The 15,895-nt window shown below is 25.4% G+C and overlaps 1 protein-coding gene across 1 annotated transcript in view; it reads left to right on the top strand.

Moving 5' to 3' along the window:
* Nucleotides 1–8,145: 8,145 nt before the first annotated feature.
* LOC135929597 (uncharacterized) overlaps nt 8,146–15,895 on the top strand; it is a 13,874-nt gene continuing 6,124 nt past the window's right edge. The window contains exons 1-4 of the mRNA XM_065466253.1: nt 8,146–8,210; nt 12,905–13,142; nt 13,200–13,298; nt 13,340–13,486. Of these exons, the coding sequence (XP_065322325.1) occupies nt 8,160–8,210; nt 12,905–13,142; nt 13,200–13,298; nt 13,340–13,486 (535 nt within the window). The 5' untranslated portion in view covers nt 8,146–8,159. The remainder of the gene's footprint in view (nt 8,211–12,904; nt 13,143–13,199; nt 13,299–13,339; nt 13,487–15,895) is intronic.

Genomic DNA, 15,895 nt, shown 5'->3' with positions numbered 1-15,895 from the left:
TGAATAAAAATTATGAGTGCATGTTTTCCAACTAGCCAGGCCACCATTCTTTAAGTTTTTACCTATTGAACCAATTTCTTTCAAAATTGTTAAAATAAATATTTTTTTAGCATGTTTTGATAAAATTTATAAATATATAAATAGATGTGGTTAATTTTAAGAATCAGATAATAATTTATAAAATATTATCATTAAATAGATGATTCTGATGATAAAATGAGATGTTATTATTAATTATTTATTGTAATTTTTTTTAATATAATTCTTGAATAATATCTTATGGCCAGTTGAAACATATGCCAGAAAATCAACTTTCACATAAACTCATCTAGCTCAAAAATTATATTAGATAGAGATTTGATTTAATTCATTTTTAAGGATTGGGCTACAAATTAATAAGTTTGTTTGATATATTACTTTTAAATGTTTCCTCGTTGAAGCTACTAGTCTTGTTTGATGATAAAACCTTCCGGGACATACAATTAAACATCCCGTGTTAATTATTTTATCGAGATTAAAATATTTTGTGAATTCAGGAAAATAAAATTCCATATTATCTACATTTACTAAGAAAATTATTTTCAATATCAATCTCTATCTGACATTTTAAATAATTTTGAAAACTAGATATATAATGCAGATTTTTAAAAATTTCAAAATTAAATTAAATAAAAAAAATTATGATTTTAGAATTAATTATAAATATATTTTAGAAATATTTATATGCATTTATTATATAAAATTGAAGTACCACTATTTTTTTTAAAAGTAGCATGTCAACGCTGCCGTTACTGAAAAAATAGAGCGCTACTTGTAGCACGCTACTTTAACAACACTCAGGCTCCTAAATAATATGGGGGGGGGGGAAGGGGAAATTTCACCTCCCATCTATAATTTTACGTTTCATAAATATCATTTTAAGCTAATAAAATTGAATATTTTGATAATATTTATCAAAACGTTGAATTGAAAGCTAAATCTCTATAGCACTAATTAAACCTCGTCTAGCACCTAGGCAATTGATGTAATATATATGTTGACTCAACTGAAGAATTAAATATCCATTTTCATCCATTCTTAGATACTTTTTTATCGCAAATTAAAGTACGGTTTTTAGATAAAAAACAAGTCTTTATCAATCTTCAAATTTTATTACTTAAAGACCCTTCTTCGTTTTCTGATACCACTATTGGTAAAATTAAATATTTAGCAAAATTCTATCCTATGATTGAAACTGAAATTAATTAATCAGTGAATTCGAATTGTGGTATAAATATTTACTGTTTGGTTATATTACCTAAGCATGCTATGCGCTCAATCGGTGTAAGGAATGACTCAATATCCAAATATTTTGAAGTTGTTTTATATGCTTGCATATTTGCTTATTACAATATGTACGTATGAAAGAACCTTTTCAAACTTGAGAAGGTTTTATTTACGGAATACTACTTCAATTTCGGCTAAATGGGTTGGCTTTATTAAATATCCACAGAAATTTGGTTCCAACGACAAACGAAATTCTTGATGAAGTGGCAAATTTTCCACGAAAATTAAAAATCACATTAAAATCATAGTATTTAATAAAATAATTTTTATAATAGTGTATTTGATAATAAGTTATAAAAACTTGTTTTTTAAAATTAATTTTATACATATTGCAATTAGTATTTTATAAAAATTTTTTATTTTATTTATATTGTATGAGAATTTAAGCTGAGGTTAGTTTTTGCCAATTTTATAAAAAAAAACGCCAAACTTTATTTCAATTTTATATTTAAAAAAAATGTATTAAATATAATCCAACTAACTAAAAAAATAAAAAATTGTGTTACAACCTTTATTTCTGCTTTAAATATCCATAACAAAAATATTAATATAATTATTATTGAATTATGAATAATTTAATAGAATAGCTCAAAGATATGACCAGCTAAAGAAATAGGGGCAAAGCCCCCCTGAAAAATTTTCCCCTAGAAAAATCCTGGATACGCCACTGACAAAACTGCACAAGTGTGCCCTTGTAGTAAGCTTTTATAGCCATCAGTCAGGTCTATAATATTTTGCTAGACACTTAATTCATATGTATTATTCTGAATATTACATTTAAAGTTCGTGCCAACTCTTAATTAATTTTGCAATGGACCTTATCTGAACATGAATCGAATATAATTTTTCAAAAACATTTCTGTTTTATTTTCTTTTCTGAGAAATTTAATTTGTGCGATTAAATGGAAGTTTTTTATATAATATTGATGTTTAATTTCTATTTACTTTTTATCGTTTTTCAAAGTATCATTGGAATTAACAGGTGTATTTTCGATAATTTAATTGTAAAGATATTTATTATGAAATACGAATAGGTATAACGTATAAGTCATATTGGTCCTTCACATTAAAATGGAAATTATTTTGTTAATAATATGATATCTATTATAATTAATGGATAATTAAATAACATTTCAGATAATATTTAAATTTTATTTAAATTATATTTTATATTCATGAATTAATGAGACCATATTTATATTTCTTACATTACTTAATATTTAATGCTATAGGAGAACCGAGGCTAAACCAAAGTGTGGTAAAATAGCTGTCGCTTTTTTACCTTAGCGGTCAAAATTTGATAGATTATGTCTTTTTTTATGTTTTGAAATCTCTAGGCTAAAAAGAGTCCAAAGTAGGCGGTCGCCTGGATTTTCTACAGAAGATGGGGGGGGGGGGGAGGGGAGTAATTTTTTAATATTAAAATGATTATATTTTAGAAAATCAAAAATTTATTAAAACTCATCATCAAAAATTTATTATAAACAATCATATTTTGAAAAATGACAATTTTTAAGTAGGGTTACCAGATCTTGCTTGGTGGAAAAGAGGATATTTATTTATATATTTAAATAAGGCATTAATTTAATTGATTTTGCATAATTTACAAATCAAAATTATTTTTATTCCCTATTTATCACATGCAAATATTTTCCATAATACATTTGGCCTTTTCTCTAAAAATTTAATAGAAATCTTGGCATAATCAAAATTGTATTGTTTGCATATAAGTGCTTTTATAGATTCCACTGATAATCTATTCCTCTCATTTGTCCAATGACTATTGAAAAGGTGTAGCCAGGAAGGGAGGCAAGGGGTTCCCCCTTCAGATATTTGCCTGTTCTCGTATATATCATTTAAAACTAATTAAAAATTGACAAACTCCACCCATCTCACCCCAAAATATAAAGAAAAATTTGAAAGAAAAATTAATAATTTTTAAAATAACGACGACTATAATTCAAAATGTTTAGAAAAAGCATTTTTATAGAAAAAAAGTAAAAAACCAAAATTATTTTTATAAAAATCGAATATAGCCAAAGGCATATATAAGTATACCTAAAGACCTCCAATAAAATCTATAGGAAAACTTCACCTAATTTAGCATTTCACTATGTTAATCAAGGATTCAAATATCAAAAAATATTTGACCCATTTTTGGTGAAGAAGAGTTTTGCATATTAAACAAATCTCATTTTATTTCTAATAAACGATTTAAGGTTGCAAAATTAATCAAATTTGATTTAAAGAAATATTTAATTTTCAAAAAATCTATTAAGAACATTTTTAATTTCCAACCATTGGAAACATTCCAATTCTTCTAGAAGTTCTGACTTAATATTAAAACATAAAATACTACAAACATTTAATAAGATATTTTTATTCATCTACTTAGATATTTTGTCCACTTTTAATATTTGTTTCAAATATTATTTTTTTTTAATGGGAAAAAATTTTCATCTTTTTTCCTTTAACAAATATTTTAGATTATAAATGGGTAAACATTTAAAAACATATAATATACATAGTAATTTAATTTTGTAAGAAAATATTATATTTTAAAATTACAATAATAAAATATATCTAATATAACAAGTCATATATTAAAAATGAGTGTAAATTTTAAAATATCGATGGCTCTAAAAAGAGCTTATAGTAAAAAAGTACCTAAAAAACATGTATAATTATGTTTTATTTTCTTTGTCAACTGATTTGATTTTTTCATCAAACGCATACATCAAGGAATGGGCAAACCATAGAGATATGCCTCATTCAAAACATTTTTAACAAAGTTTCTGATAATTGGTAGATTATTAATTGAAAGAAAGTACGACTTTAATGATTCATACACTTCAAAAAATCGTTGGACACAAGGAATTAAAAACACTAAATGTGTTTTTGAATAAAGAAGTTATTTACAATTAAGGTCAACAAATTTACAAAAGTATTGCTTAGAAGAATTCATAAAATTTTATTTTTCATTATTTTATTTAATCTTGTATATTTGTGATATCTAATAAATTTTTTACAATTTGTTTTTTAAAAAAAAAGTTTTTTTAAAATTTATTTTTAAAAAATAACTGATAATAATTATACAGAGAGAGTAGAATATTAGAAATAAAGATTAATCTATTTTTTTATTAAATTTATTTTTTAAATACAAAAAAAAATGCTAATATAAAATATTCATAATTAATTTTTTGCCAAGAGAATTTAGACAACGAATTTAAACAATATTTATCTCCTAAAATCAATCCTATGGAATTATTATTGAATTATTGAGAATTAAATAAAGGAAAATAAAATACAGTAATAACAAAGGATTCTTTCACCTAAAATTCACCGTTCATTTAGGCGATGTGATTTAAATAAGGAAAACCAAAACTCATTCTTATATAAAAGTTGATAAAGCAAATATTCATAGCTATTTCAATTTAAATTCAAAATTATCTTGTTACGATACAATTCACAGAAAAGTAAATTGATCACCTATAATTATTTCGCGTATATTCTATTCGGTTTCTTCACAATTAAAGATATGCACAAGTTGACACTTTAATCGGTATTCGCCCCCCCCCTTCTTCCACAAGTACAGTATGTCCGAAAACAGTTAGGTTTGGTTATAGTAAATAGGATCCGATCTAAGGTCAATTCCCTCCTTTTAAAGCCTGATTTCAAATTTTTAATTAATGGTATCTCGACGATGACTTGGCGGATCTTTACCCAATGTTATATTGGCCATCGAGTAAGTTGTAATGGAAGCTTCGAAAATTAGTGTCTTTCCTTAAATAGAACAAAATGTGAAATATCTTCCCTCAACAATAAGTATTTTATCCATTCCCCAGATTTTAAAATCATTCCTCATAAGGAACTGTGTTTAGGTTCTCCTATCAGCTTTTCAACCTCCTTTTGTCAAAATTTTTGACAATTTGATTCAATTTCTTTTTAATTCGTTAAAGAATCTACCTCATCTTCCCAAGCATCAGTTTTTTCCCTCACCAAAAAATGTTCTTTCTTACCTAAATTCTTGCACATTTTAAAATCTTCTCCTGCTTTTCAACATAATTCTCTCCTTAAGTCCTTCGAATTAAAATTTAAACATTTTATCGAATCCCTTTAGTCCTAAAGTTTTCTGATTTTAATTGGTCATTTGCCTCTTTGCTTGCTTTCCAGGGAGGATTTGGATTTTCATCCCCCAATTTTTGCTTGTTTTCTTTCTTCACGGATATCCTTTAACGACTCTATTTCTTCGCTTATCGAGTTGAACGATCCACTTTTAACTTCGGTCAAACAATCTTGGCTTACTCTAGTTCTCCAGGGATCCGAGCCCCGTTTCCAGCCATTTAAAAAGCTTTCTAGTACTCAACAATGCGCATTTGAAAACTTTATTTGTGACCCGATCTAACTAACCTTCAACTAATTAGAAACGCAAAAAAAATTCTCAACAACCATGAATGGCTAGACGCAATACCGAGTGGAAAATGTTACTCACAAACTATGAGTTTTAAATTGCCATTGACCATAGGCTAGGTTGTCTTTTTCCATCTGTTGAATCTGTGCATCCTGCAATAAACAAGTTGATCCATTTTCTAGACATTGTTTCTTGCTTTAAAGTCAGTGGACGTTTTTGTGACATGACAAAAATTAAATAGGTTGATCGGCAAATCTTTGATTTAGGCGGTTTCCCCAATAGTTTGGGGCCGTTAGGTCTCCTAAATGAGGATGGTAAGCGTCCCGATGGCATGTCTTTAACGTCTTGTCTTGTTGGCTCAGCGGCAAAAGATTTGTCTGGGATGTGTCATGTATTACCTCATTTCCCGCTAATAGAAGATCTGACCTCTTGGAACTCCAAGAAATCAAAAAATGCAATAAATATAGGTCCCTTTTAAATTCATCCCCCTAATATTTAGTGTTTTGGGAAACCCCGGTCCCCAATCCCTGAAATTTTCAAATCAATTGGGTAAAATTTTTTTTTATTATTGATGGGGGTTAAAAACGAGTTCAAACAAAAGATCAAATTTGAAATCCTAAAAGGGAAGTCCCTTTTCCATTTTAGTTCAACACATATGAAAACAATAAAAAAAAATATAGACAAGCGTAACTTATTATCATGTAATTGTAAAAATACTTTTCCCGTAATATAATGTAAAATTATTATTAAAAAAATATAAAATAATAAAAATAGATATCGCAGACCGGGCATACTTTCAGATATCTCAAGGATTTTTAGTAACCCTATTTCCAACACAAATAAGAAAATAATAGAAATGCAAAATATTTAAAAGCGAATAATTGTTAAAAATATTTTTTATAGCTATCTAATATAAGCTAGTATGTAAGTCAGAGTAAAATAGAATTAAATTAAACAATATATGATAATTTAAAAAGTTAATTAAAATATTGTTATTTTTTTCCAATTCGATAATTTTTCAATAATTCGTGTTTTAAACCATAAAAATTAAAATGTTGAAGTGCCCTTTGATAAATGTTTAATTTGTAAAATTATTCAAAAAATTAATATTTTTTTAATAAAAAAAATATATTAAAACTCCTTTTACCCAACAAATTACCATGTAATAGTGTATAAAATTTAAACAAAATTACAATATTTACCATCTTATTAAACGTGGTCAAATCTAATATACCACTTTCCCCCTCTTTCCATAACGCAACCTATGGCAAAAGTGTTGCCAATCCTTGCTTCATATTTTTCCAAATATTTTGATAATTTTTCTCGAATAAGAAATAAATTTTACTTGTGTTAGGCCATTTCCAAATGGAACGTTTTTTCAAAGCGGTTTCCTAGGCAAGTTTTTCAACAATTTTTTGTTATTGTATAACAAAAGTTATTTTATAAACAATTAAGGCCCCCGAGATCAAACGTCATAAATTTTTTTTATTAAAAATTATATTAAATTTTTTAATTCGACAATTATTACCCTCTGTTTTGCTATAATAAAAATTTACTAGAAAGTCTGCCTAAGAAATAGCTATGAAATAACTCTCTTTGTAAAACTTTTATTCAGTGAGATGAAATCTTATTAAATTGTGGATACATGTTCATGTTCTTTATTTATGTGATGCAAATGGCCCTTAAACTTTTTTGCATACATTTTTTTAAGCCATCAAATAGTTTTGTTTATTGATAATAATAGTATCATCATATAAGTTAAACACTTTTTCTGAAAGCTTTGGTTATTTTGGTTTTATCATAAAACAAATCGAATATTTGCTTCTTCTATAAAGTTAGTTATTTGATATCATTTTTTAATAATATTTGTAATATCATTATTATGTTTGTAATGATAATTTTTACCAGATTAACGGAATAAGTTAAAATAACTGGAAAGTTTCAACATAATCTAAAACAGGAATTAAGAGATGAAATTAGATTCGTGTGCGTTTTTTTCAGGATGGGACATATCATATGCCGTGTTTACCACACCATTTGGATACCTAGGTTACGATATGCAGTGCACTCTTACGATTTATAAAAATATATTTAAAAATAAGCAATGTTTATAAAATATTTAATTTAAATATTAATTATTTATAAAATATTAATTAATATTTTTAATAAAGAATATTATACACCTATGTATGAATAGATGATAGATGTATAATATTTAAAGACAATTTATAAAATGTGGACATTTATATATGATGCGAAAAATGAATAAATTTATTAGTATTATATAATTTTTTAAAATAATATTTATTATATAAATTACAAAACATTTATTGATTAGATAATTCAAATAAAAATTTTAAATATAATTTTTATAATAATTTATAAAATGAATTTATTGAATACTTTAATATTTTCATATGTTATGATTTTGGGATTGCTTAATGACGTACAAAGTAATTCTTATATATCAAAGGTAAGTTAACTTGTGATTAAACTATATAATAGTTAATTGTATTTTTAAAACATATTCTTAAAAATAACTAAAATAGTCATTATTCTTCATTGACGGATCGCATTTAAAATTATTATGGGAAGGGGGGGGGGGGGTTGTCACTCATCTCTATATTTTGTAATTTTAAGGAGACATGTTATTTTAGATTTTTTTGTTTCTAATTGGAAATATGTAAATATGTTAATTTGATGAAAAATAAGATACTTCCTTCTTAATTTTATTGACAAAAAGAATAATTAGTGTATCCCCAATCCTCGCTTCTGCTTAGAATAATAACGAATTACACAGCTTTCTTAGAATTATAATATTACTGGATACATATCAGATAATTCTTTCTTAACGAAAATACGGTTAATAATACCAAGTATTTTACTTTTTAAATTTTTTATAAAGCAGAATAAAGAAAACCAAATCACCTTTCTGTCCTTTTATTTTTAGGATGGAATGCGCCCCAAAACGCTATATCTTTATAGCGTGCGTTCAATGCAATCCTCATTATTCTTGGCCCTATTTTATAATTAAATATATTTTTTATTGGTAATTCTTTATTTTATAAAGATTGGGTGAAAATCGGTGAATTTATTTAAGTTTTTGGAGAAAGCTGAAAGAAAATAACTAAGCCTTTGTGAGTGAATTATTTTTTGGCTTCCATCTCGGTTAGATTCTTTATCATGATTATAATTTCCCTTTAAATAATGGTAATTTATCAGAATTCTTACTATTTTTGACCAAATTATGACATTTGGATATAAGTATTTAACTGGGAAAAAAGAATCAGATAATAAGATTTTATTTCTCTACGTGTGTTTGTCAAAAATAATTATTAAAACCAGTTTATAAATATAATTAAATTTAAGAATTTTTAAAATATTTATGGTAGCAGATCATATTCTGGTTAGGTATACCTAAAAATCATCAAGGGCCTCAAACACAAATAGATTTGAATGAATGTGAACATGTTCACGAATTTACGTGATCCTTCTATTATAAATAAACCTGGAACCCAAAGAGATTTGACATTGCCAATAATTGTTTAAAAAAATATTTACAGCACTATTTATAAATATGGATCATATTATGGAAGGAGTATGAGAATTTTGGGGTGAAATTCGGCGATTAGATAATAGAAATAAAAGGTGAACGAAATACGGCAAATAATATAAAATAATTAATGGTTAATCTAACTACTCAGACACTTTTTTAAAACATGTACTTTGTTATTATAAGAGCCAGAGTAAATACCCATCCAAGCCTTTACATATTGTTAAGATGCAAATGATGATACAATATTATTGAAGCCGTCGTATCTAAAAGGATGTTAAAAAAAATAGCCTGCACAATTTTTAACTTTTGTTTTATAGAGCCAATAGATAGGACTTCATAATAAATGACTTTAAGTAAGTATGTTTTTCAATTTTCTAGACTTCTGAAGAGAAAATCAAGGTTTTTAGGATATTTTGAAGAATCTAGTAAGCATCGCTTAAAGCGACTCGTAGGAAAAATTGCGTTAAACAGGTATGAACTGACACGGTAAATTAATAAATGATAAAATACTATATTAAGTCCAAGCATAACTACTATGGCTTGCATTTTAAGGAAATATGCAGTATTAAAATGATGTTTAACTTTTTTGTCGATTTTAAAGTTTCATAAAATATAAAATATTGCATTTTATATATTGGCAACTACTCATCATTTTTTGTCGCTCAATATCTGGGAAACTTTCTTTCTGAGTTAGAAAAAATTAAAGATGAATTTATCCTTGAGTCTAAGAAAATTCAAATGGTCAGACACAGGACCTAAAGTAAAGAAAACGTTTGTTATTGCAAATGCGTCTTATGTTTTGGAAGCTGATTGCATGATTTAATTCAATAGATGAATAAAAAAAGTTAGCATAGAATGCAAAATCTCATTTTAAAAAATCAGAAAAACTACAGTTGCTACAAAATCAAAGATGTCGAATTTTATCGATTTAATCAATATCGATAGAAAATGCTTTGAATACATAGCAGTTATTTAGATTTGAATGATAATGATCCTTTTTAGGAAGATAATTTTGAATGATAATAGTGTGAATGTGATAAAATATAAAGTAGTATAAAACTGTAAAGATAAATGTGTCTCAAATACCGAAAAGTTGGTTTATCATTTTAATAAATGCCACAAAATTAAAATTTTTTTTATTTTGTTCCAGCAACATGCACACTTAGCAAGCTTGTGGTTTTTCTAGCTGGGGTCACTTGAGTATTATGATTATAAATTCAATATTTGCCTAATATTTAAAAAGAGGTTCCTAATAAATTAATAATAATTTTGGAAAAGAAAAATTAAATTGGAAAAATATTCGGTGCCTTAGCAGCCAGCTGATAAGAATGAAGGCACAGAGGTTTATATGTATATTGTTCAAAATTTTTGTGATTTATCTCAGAGAGTTTTAATGTTTAAATTATTTCACCTACCTTAAGTGTTTAGAACGAACCATCGGAACAGGGTAAAGAACCGGTAAAGTTATTCGGCATCCAGAATTAGAAAGAAAAATAAAAAAGAAGGAAAATCCATGCATGAAGAAAGGAAAAGGAAACACCGCGCAAATATAAATATCAACGAAAAAATCAGAATAATATTTCTACGAAAATATACATTTTCGTATTATCTAACATTTCTTATTCTCCGCTTTAGTTTTTCAAAATACAACCTAATAAGTATCTTACCCCCTTATTCCAATAACGAACAGTTGTCAGGCCCTTGTAATGCAGAGGCTATCTGCTACTTACTACCAATATAAAACCATATATAATAGATTAAAACAATTTCATATTGGAAAACAACCAGTCTAAGTATGTAATTTTGAAAAGCTCCCTTGTTTTTTTAAGTCCGATCAATTTAAATTGATATATAATATCTCTTTTCAAGAATACTCATATATTTTATTCTATTAGATGAGTATTATAGTTTCTTTAATGCCTAAAAGAAAATTGATAAATTTTAAATTGAAAAATATTTTTTCGTGGTATATTTAGGGGTTTCGTAAATTCTTGGCCATACATCATTCACTGAGGTTTATAGTAAATTTTAAAACTTAAATTATCTATAACACGCTTTTTTAATTTTGAATAACTTGATCTTGCGGAATTGTATTTCAGCATGTATAATATAATCTACACTAATTTCAGATATTTCCTATGTTTGTTTTAATTTTTTAAAATATTTATATGAAAAAAATCTATAAATAAAGGTTTGTATAAAATAATAGTTCAATGAAATTAAAATTGCCTGAAATTCACAGAGTAGCATTTTACATGCGCAAATACGATCGTTAAAATCAAATCTTTCAAAATTTAAAAAAAATGCGATTTCTAAATGATTTAAGTTTTTAAATTATCTGAAAGCGCAGATTTTCTAAACTCCTAGTCACATGAAATTCATACTATCTTTTTTTTTAGTTGATATCCTTTTCGGCAAATGTGCTCCTTTTATTTTTAAGTTTTTTTATAAACAAGTGTTGAATATATCTAATATTTTGCTAGATGTATTAAATTTATGTGTATTTCAATGATATAGATAAAAGAAATTTATTTTATGAATAACATTAATTTTTAACAAAATTCTAAATGATTAAAAGATAATACCAAAAAGTATAACTTAAATATAAATTTAATATATTTTACACTGACCTATTTGCAATGATTTCTGGTAAAAGCTTACAACATATATATATACTTTTAATATTATATTTTTTAATTAAATTTTTATTTCTAAACAGGATCACAATCTGATTTCTCCTTATCGTAAAATTTTTATTTAGTAGGTCATATCATATAAACAAATCATATAAGCTTTACAGTATAAATCTTTAAATGGAATCACTTAGCTCTCAAATGTAATATTAATTATTAATAATATATAAACATTATTATCACTTATTCTTCTCTATTAACAATATAGTATCATATATAATTTTATCTAATTTTATCTCAACCTATGTTTGTTAAACTAATCAAATTTAGTTTATAAATAACTTATGTTTCGTAGCTTAATAAAATAATTGGTCCTTATGCGATTACAAATCTTTAAACTAAGTAACATATTAGCCCTCATAAATAATTTATCGATGCATCTCTGAGCCAAAAAAATTGAATAAATAAAGTTATGCTTGAATAAAATGATCTGAGCAATTATCTTTGCTAGGACTAAAAAAATTAAAAATTTCATATTATTTTTTATTCCCCTTTGAATTTCTTGTTAAACCATCGATTATAAATAAAAGGGATTAATTTTTAACTTAAGCCATTAGAATGATTAAAATCACTAATTACTAATAATTTTAAATTATTTTATTAGAGTGAGACAATTTTATTTTTGTATCAACGATATTAATACTATAATTAACTTAATTAGATTTCATATTTTTATGTAAATAACGAAATATTAAGATTTGGCTATATATTGATATTGCGAATTTAGTTGTTTACACATTCAATAAAAATTTATTTTATAATTAAGTGCTTAGTCAATATATTATATAGAGGTACCGTATAACTTGAGGGGATTCTAATTTTGAAATATCTTGAACTTCAAGAATTTTAGATTATCAAATAAATTTTATAATAAAATTTTACTCTCAAAGACACTAATAATTCAATATAAAAATTTAGAATATAAATTCCGAACATGATATGATAAATATCCCAATGACTATTCAATTTAGGAATTGCAAAACTTTGATTGATAATTTTTCAATCTTAAAAGAAGATATAATTAAATATGATGATGATTTGAGAAAAGATCATTCAAAATGTAGAGCGACTTTGATTATTGATTCTTCCTTTTTAAACATAGGATCCAAAAAAATCTTATTATGTTCAATTGAAATATGTTCAATTAAAATTGATGGTAAAAATTATTAAACAATAAAAAAAAATATAGCTAATTATTCTTCCAAATTTTTAGATAGTAAAGTTAAAAATAGAGTTATTCGTGAAATAGGTGATATGGAATCAAGTGCAAGATTAAATGTTAATACTCAAGATGGAGATATCAATTATTCAAGTAAAATATTTAAAAAATAGAATTAATAATTGTATTAATAGATCCTAGATTCCCATTATATTTCCCAATCAAATATAGATCTTTTATCAAGACAGGGGTCATGAAAAAGGCTGATCTTAATCCATTAGCACTATATGTATCGAGAGGAAAAAAGAGGGATTTTATAATACTTCAAAGAGATGATAATAGTAAAATATTTTTAACTAAAAATTTCCTAATCAATAACTCCCTCCGCTGAAAATAATAGCGACGCCATTAATTTAACATATATAAATTTCCTCAAATTATCCTGTTATCATTTAATAAGGTAATAAATATATGGACTCACATTCTCCTTTATTATACTCCTCACCAACTACAGCTCAAGTTTTAAAAATGATCAAATCCTTTAACTTTTCAAGTCTTACATATTACCTTTTATAAATTACCACATGTCCCAGAGTCATTAGAGAGGAGGCCCACAGGGGCTCAAGCTCCCTTAAAATTTGAAGCCCCTAAATTAAAAAAAAAATATCATAAAAAAAGGTTATTTCGAAATTGTTAGGTCATTTTTAAAAATAATAGCCAAAAAATTCAGAAATTTAAAAAAAATATTTTTGAACCCCCTGCGATTGTAAAGGCGTGATGCCAATCTGCTCTACTACATTATAGGTTAAATCGTTAATGGGAGTTATTCCATTCCGGATGCTAAAATTTTAAAATGGTTATATAGGTTCGTACCGGCTTGGAAATCAATATCGGTGGGTTCCGATTTCTATTTTGATAATAATACAATAAAAATTTTAAAATAACCTAGCAAAAATTAATTATATTTTATTATAAAACACGAAAAGAAATAAAGTAATATAATAACTATTAACATGTTTCTTTTACATTTACAAAAATATTACTAAAATTTTATTATCTTTACTTTTATTTTTTAAAATTTTTACCTTTATATAAATATGTAAGCGGAAATGTATTCCATCATGTTTGGAATAATCCTATGAATTTCAGGCAATTTTACCATGAAATTTTGAACTTACTATAATTATAGATTTTTTATATAAATTATAACAAATATGGCAAAATTGTCTACAATTCATAAGATAGGTATTTTAAACATGCTGGAATGCATTTCCGGTAAAATGTATTTTTAAATTTAAAAAAACGCGGTCGAAAAATGATTCAGAGTTGAAAAAATAACACACTGCATGAGGAAAACACTATCTTATAAAGTTTAAATACCATTAATTTACTGCGTTTTCTTTGGATTTTTAAATTTTGACATTAATATATTTTTAATAAAAAAATTATTATAAAAATTTTTTAAAGCCGTTAGGAACCGGGTTGAAAATTTTTATAAGAGATTAATTCTCCCCTTTTGATATTTTATAATGGTTTGGCTATGGTTCAAAATATTATAACGGTTAACCCAGTGACCCCTACACTTTTTGAGGAATAGAAGCAGAATACCCCCCTAAAGTACCCCCCCCCCCCCCCCCATTGTAAATTATTTTTTGACACCAATAAATTTTAAAAATAATTTTTATTGCATCAATATTTATTATAATATAAATATAATGTAAAAAATATATGCTTTAAAACTATTATTTTTAAATTAATAATTTAGATAAATTAGGGGAAGAGAAAGCAAAAGAATTTATAATTTTATCAATATTTAATTGTTTAAATAAATTATTTTCCATTGATAAAATGGTTAAATTATTAAGAAATGGATCTTTCATGACACTACGAAGTCTTGTTTTAATTAGTTTAATTTTACTCATGACCCTTTCGGCAGTACATGATGTAGTAGGAATAGTTAATAAATATTTATATAATATTGTTAAATTTGGGAAAGCAGAAAAATTTATAAGCAGATGATAAGGTAAAATAAATGAATAGTTTCTCCAGTCTGAATCATTCATCTCAGAATTATTATCATCATCAGAAGAAGCTAAATAATGTATTAGTAAAAATATTTTAATTAAATAAATTTACAATTCTCAGAATCTGACAAATCTTCTTTAACCTCTAGGTCACGAGTAATAATTACGTCCCCCGTTTTAGCCATTTTATAAATATTTCTAAACATCAACATTTCCTCAAAAACTTGATTTGTATTTAATTGATAAAATTCACAGATATCCTTGATATCATCTTTAACAATTGCCTTTTCCGCCATTCCCTTTGGGGTAAAAAATGATGTTTGACTCAAAAATTTTATCGATTCATCGTTAAATCTTTTACTAAACTGCATAATAATTAAAACAAGTGCAGCATAAAACACACTGATTTTAAAGCTAAAATAAAATATTATATTTAATGATGAAAGTATATATATATCTTGGATTGTAATGTTTGAAGTCTTGAACTTTCAAAATCAAAAGGTAAATTTCTCTTCTTCATAAAATCTTGGGCCTTTGAAAAGACATCCAAAAATTCAGTGTTATTATCTATTTTAGGATTATAAAATAATAAAAGATAATAATTTAAATTATACTTCTCATATTAATCAGGCAATCTTTTACCAATTGAATTTGATTTATTGCAAACCCTATATCCTTCGAAATGGTTTGCAATTTTGTACAAGCCAAGCTTGTTATCAACAATAT

This window comes from Gordionus sp. m RMFG-2023, chromosome 5 (assembly GCF_954871325.1).
Source record: "Gordionus sp. m RMFG-2023 chromosome 5, tfGorSpeb1-WG-v2, whole genome shotgun sequence".
In the NCBI taxonomy this organism is placed as follows: domain Eukaryota; kingdom Metazoa; phylum Nematomorpha; class Gordioida; order Chordodea; family Parachordodidae; genus Gordionus; species Gordionus sp. m RMFG-2023.
Note: the sequence above shows the minus strand (reverse complement) of the source record. Positions and strands in the feature narration are given on the sequence as shown.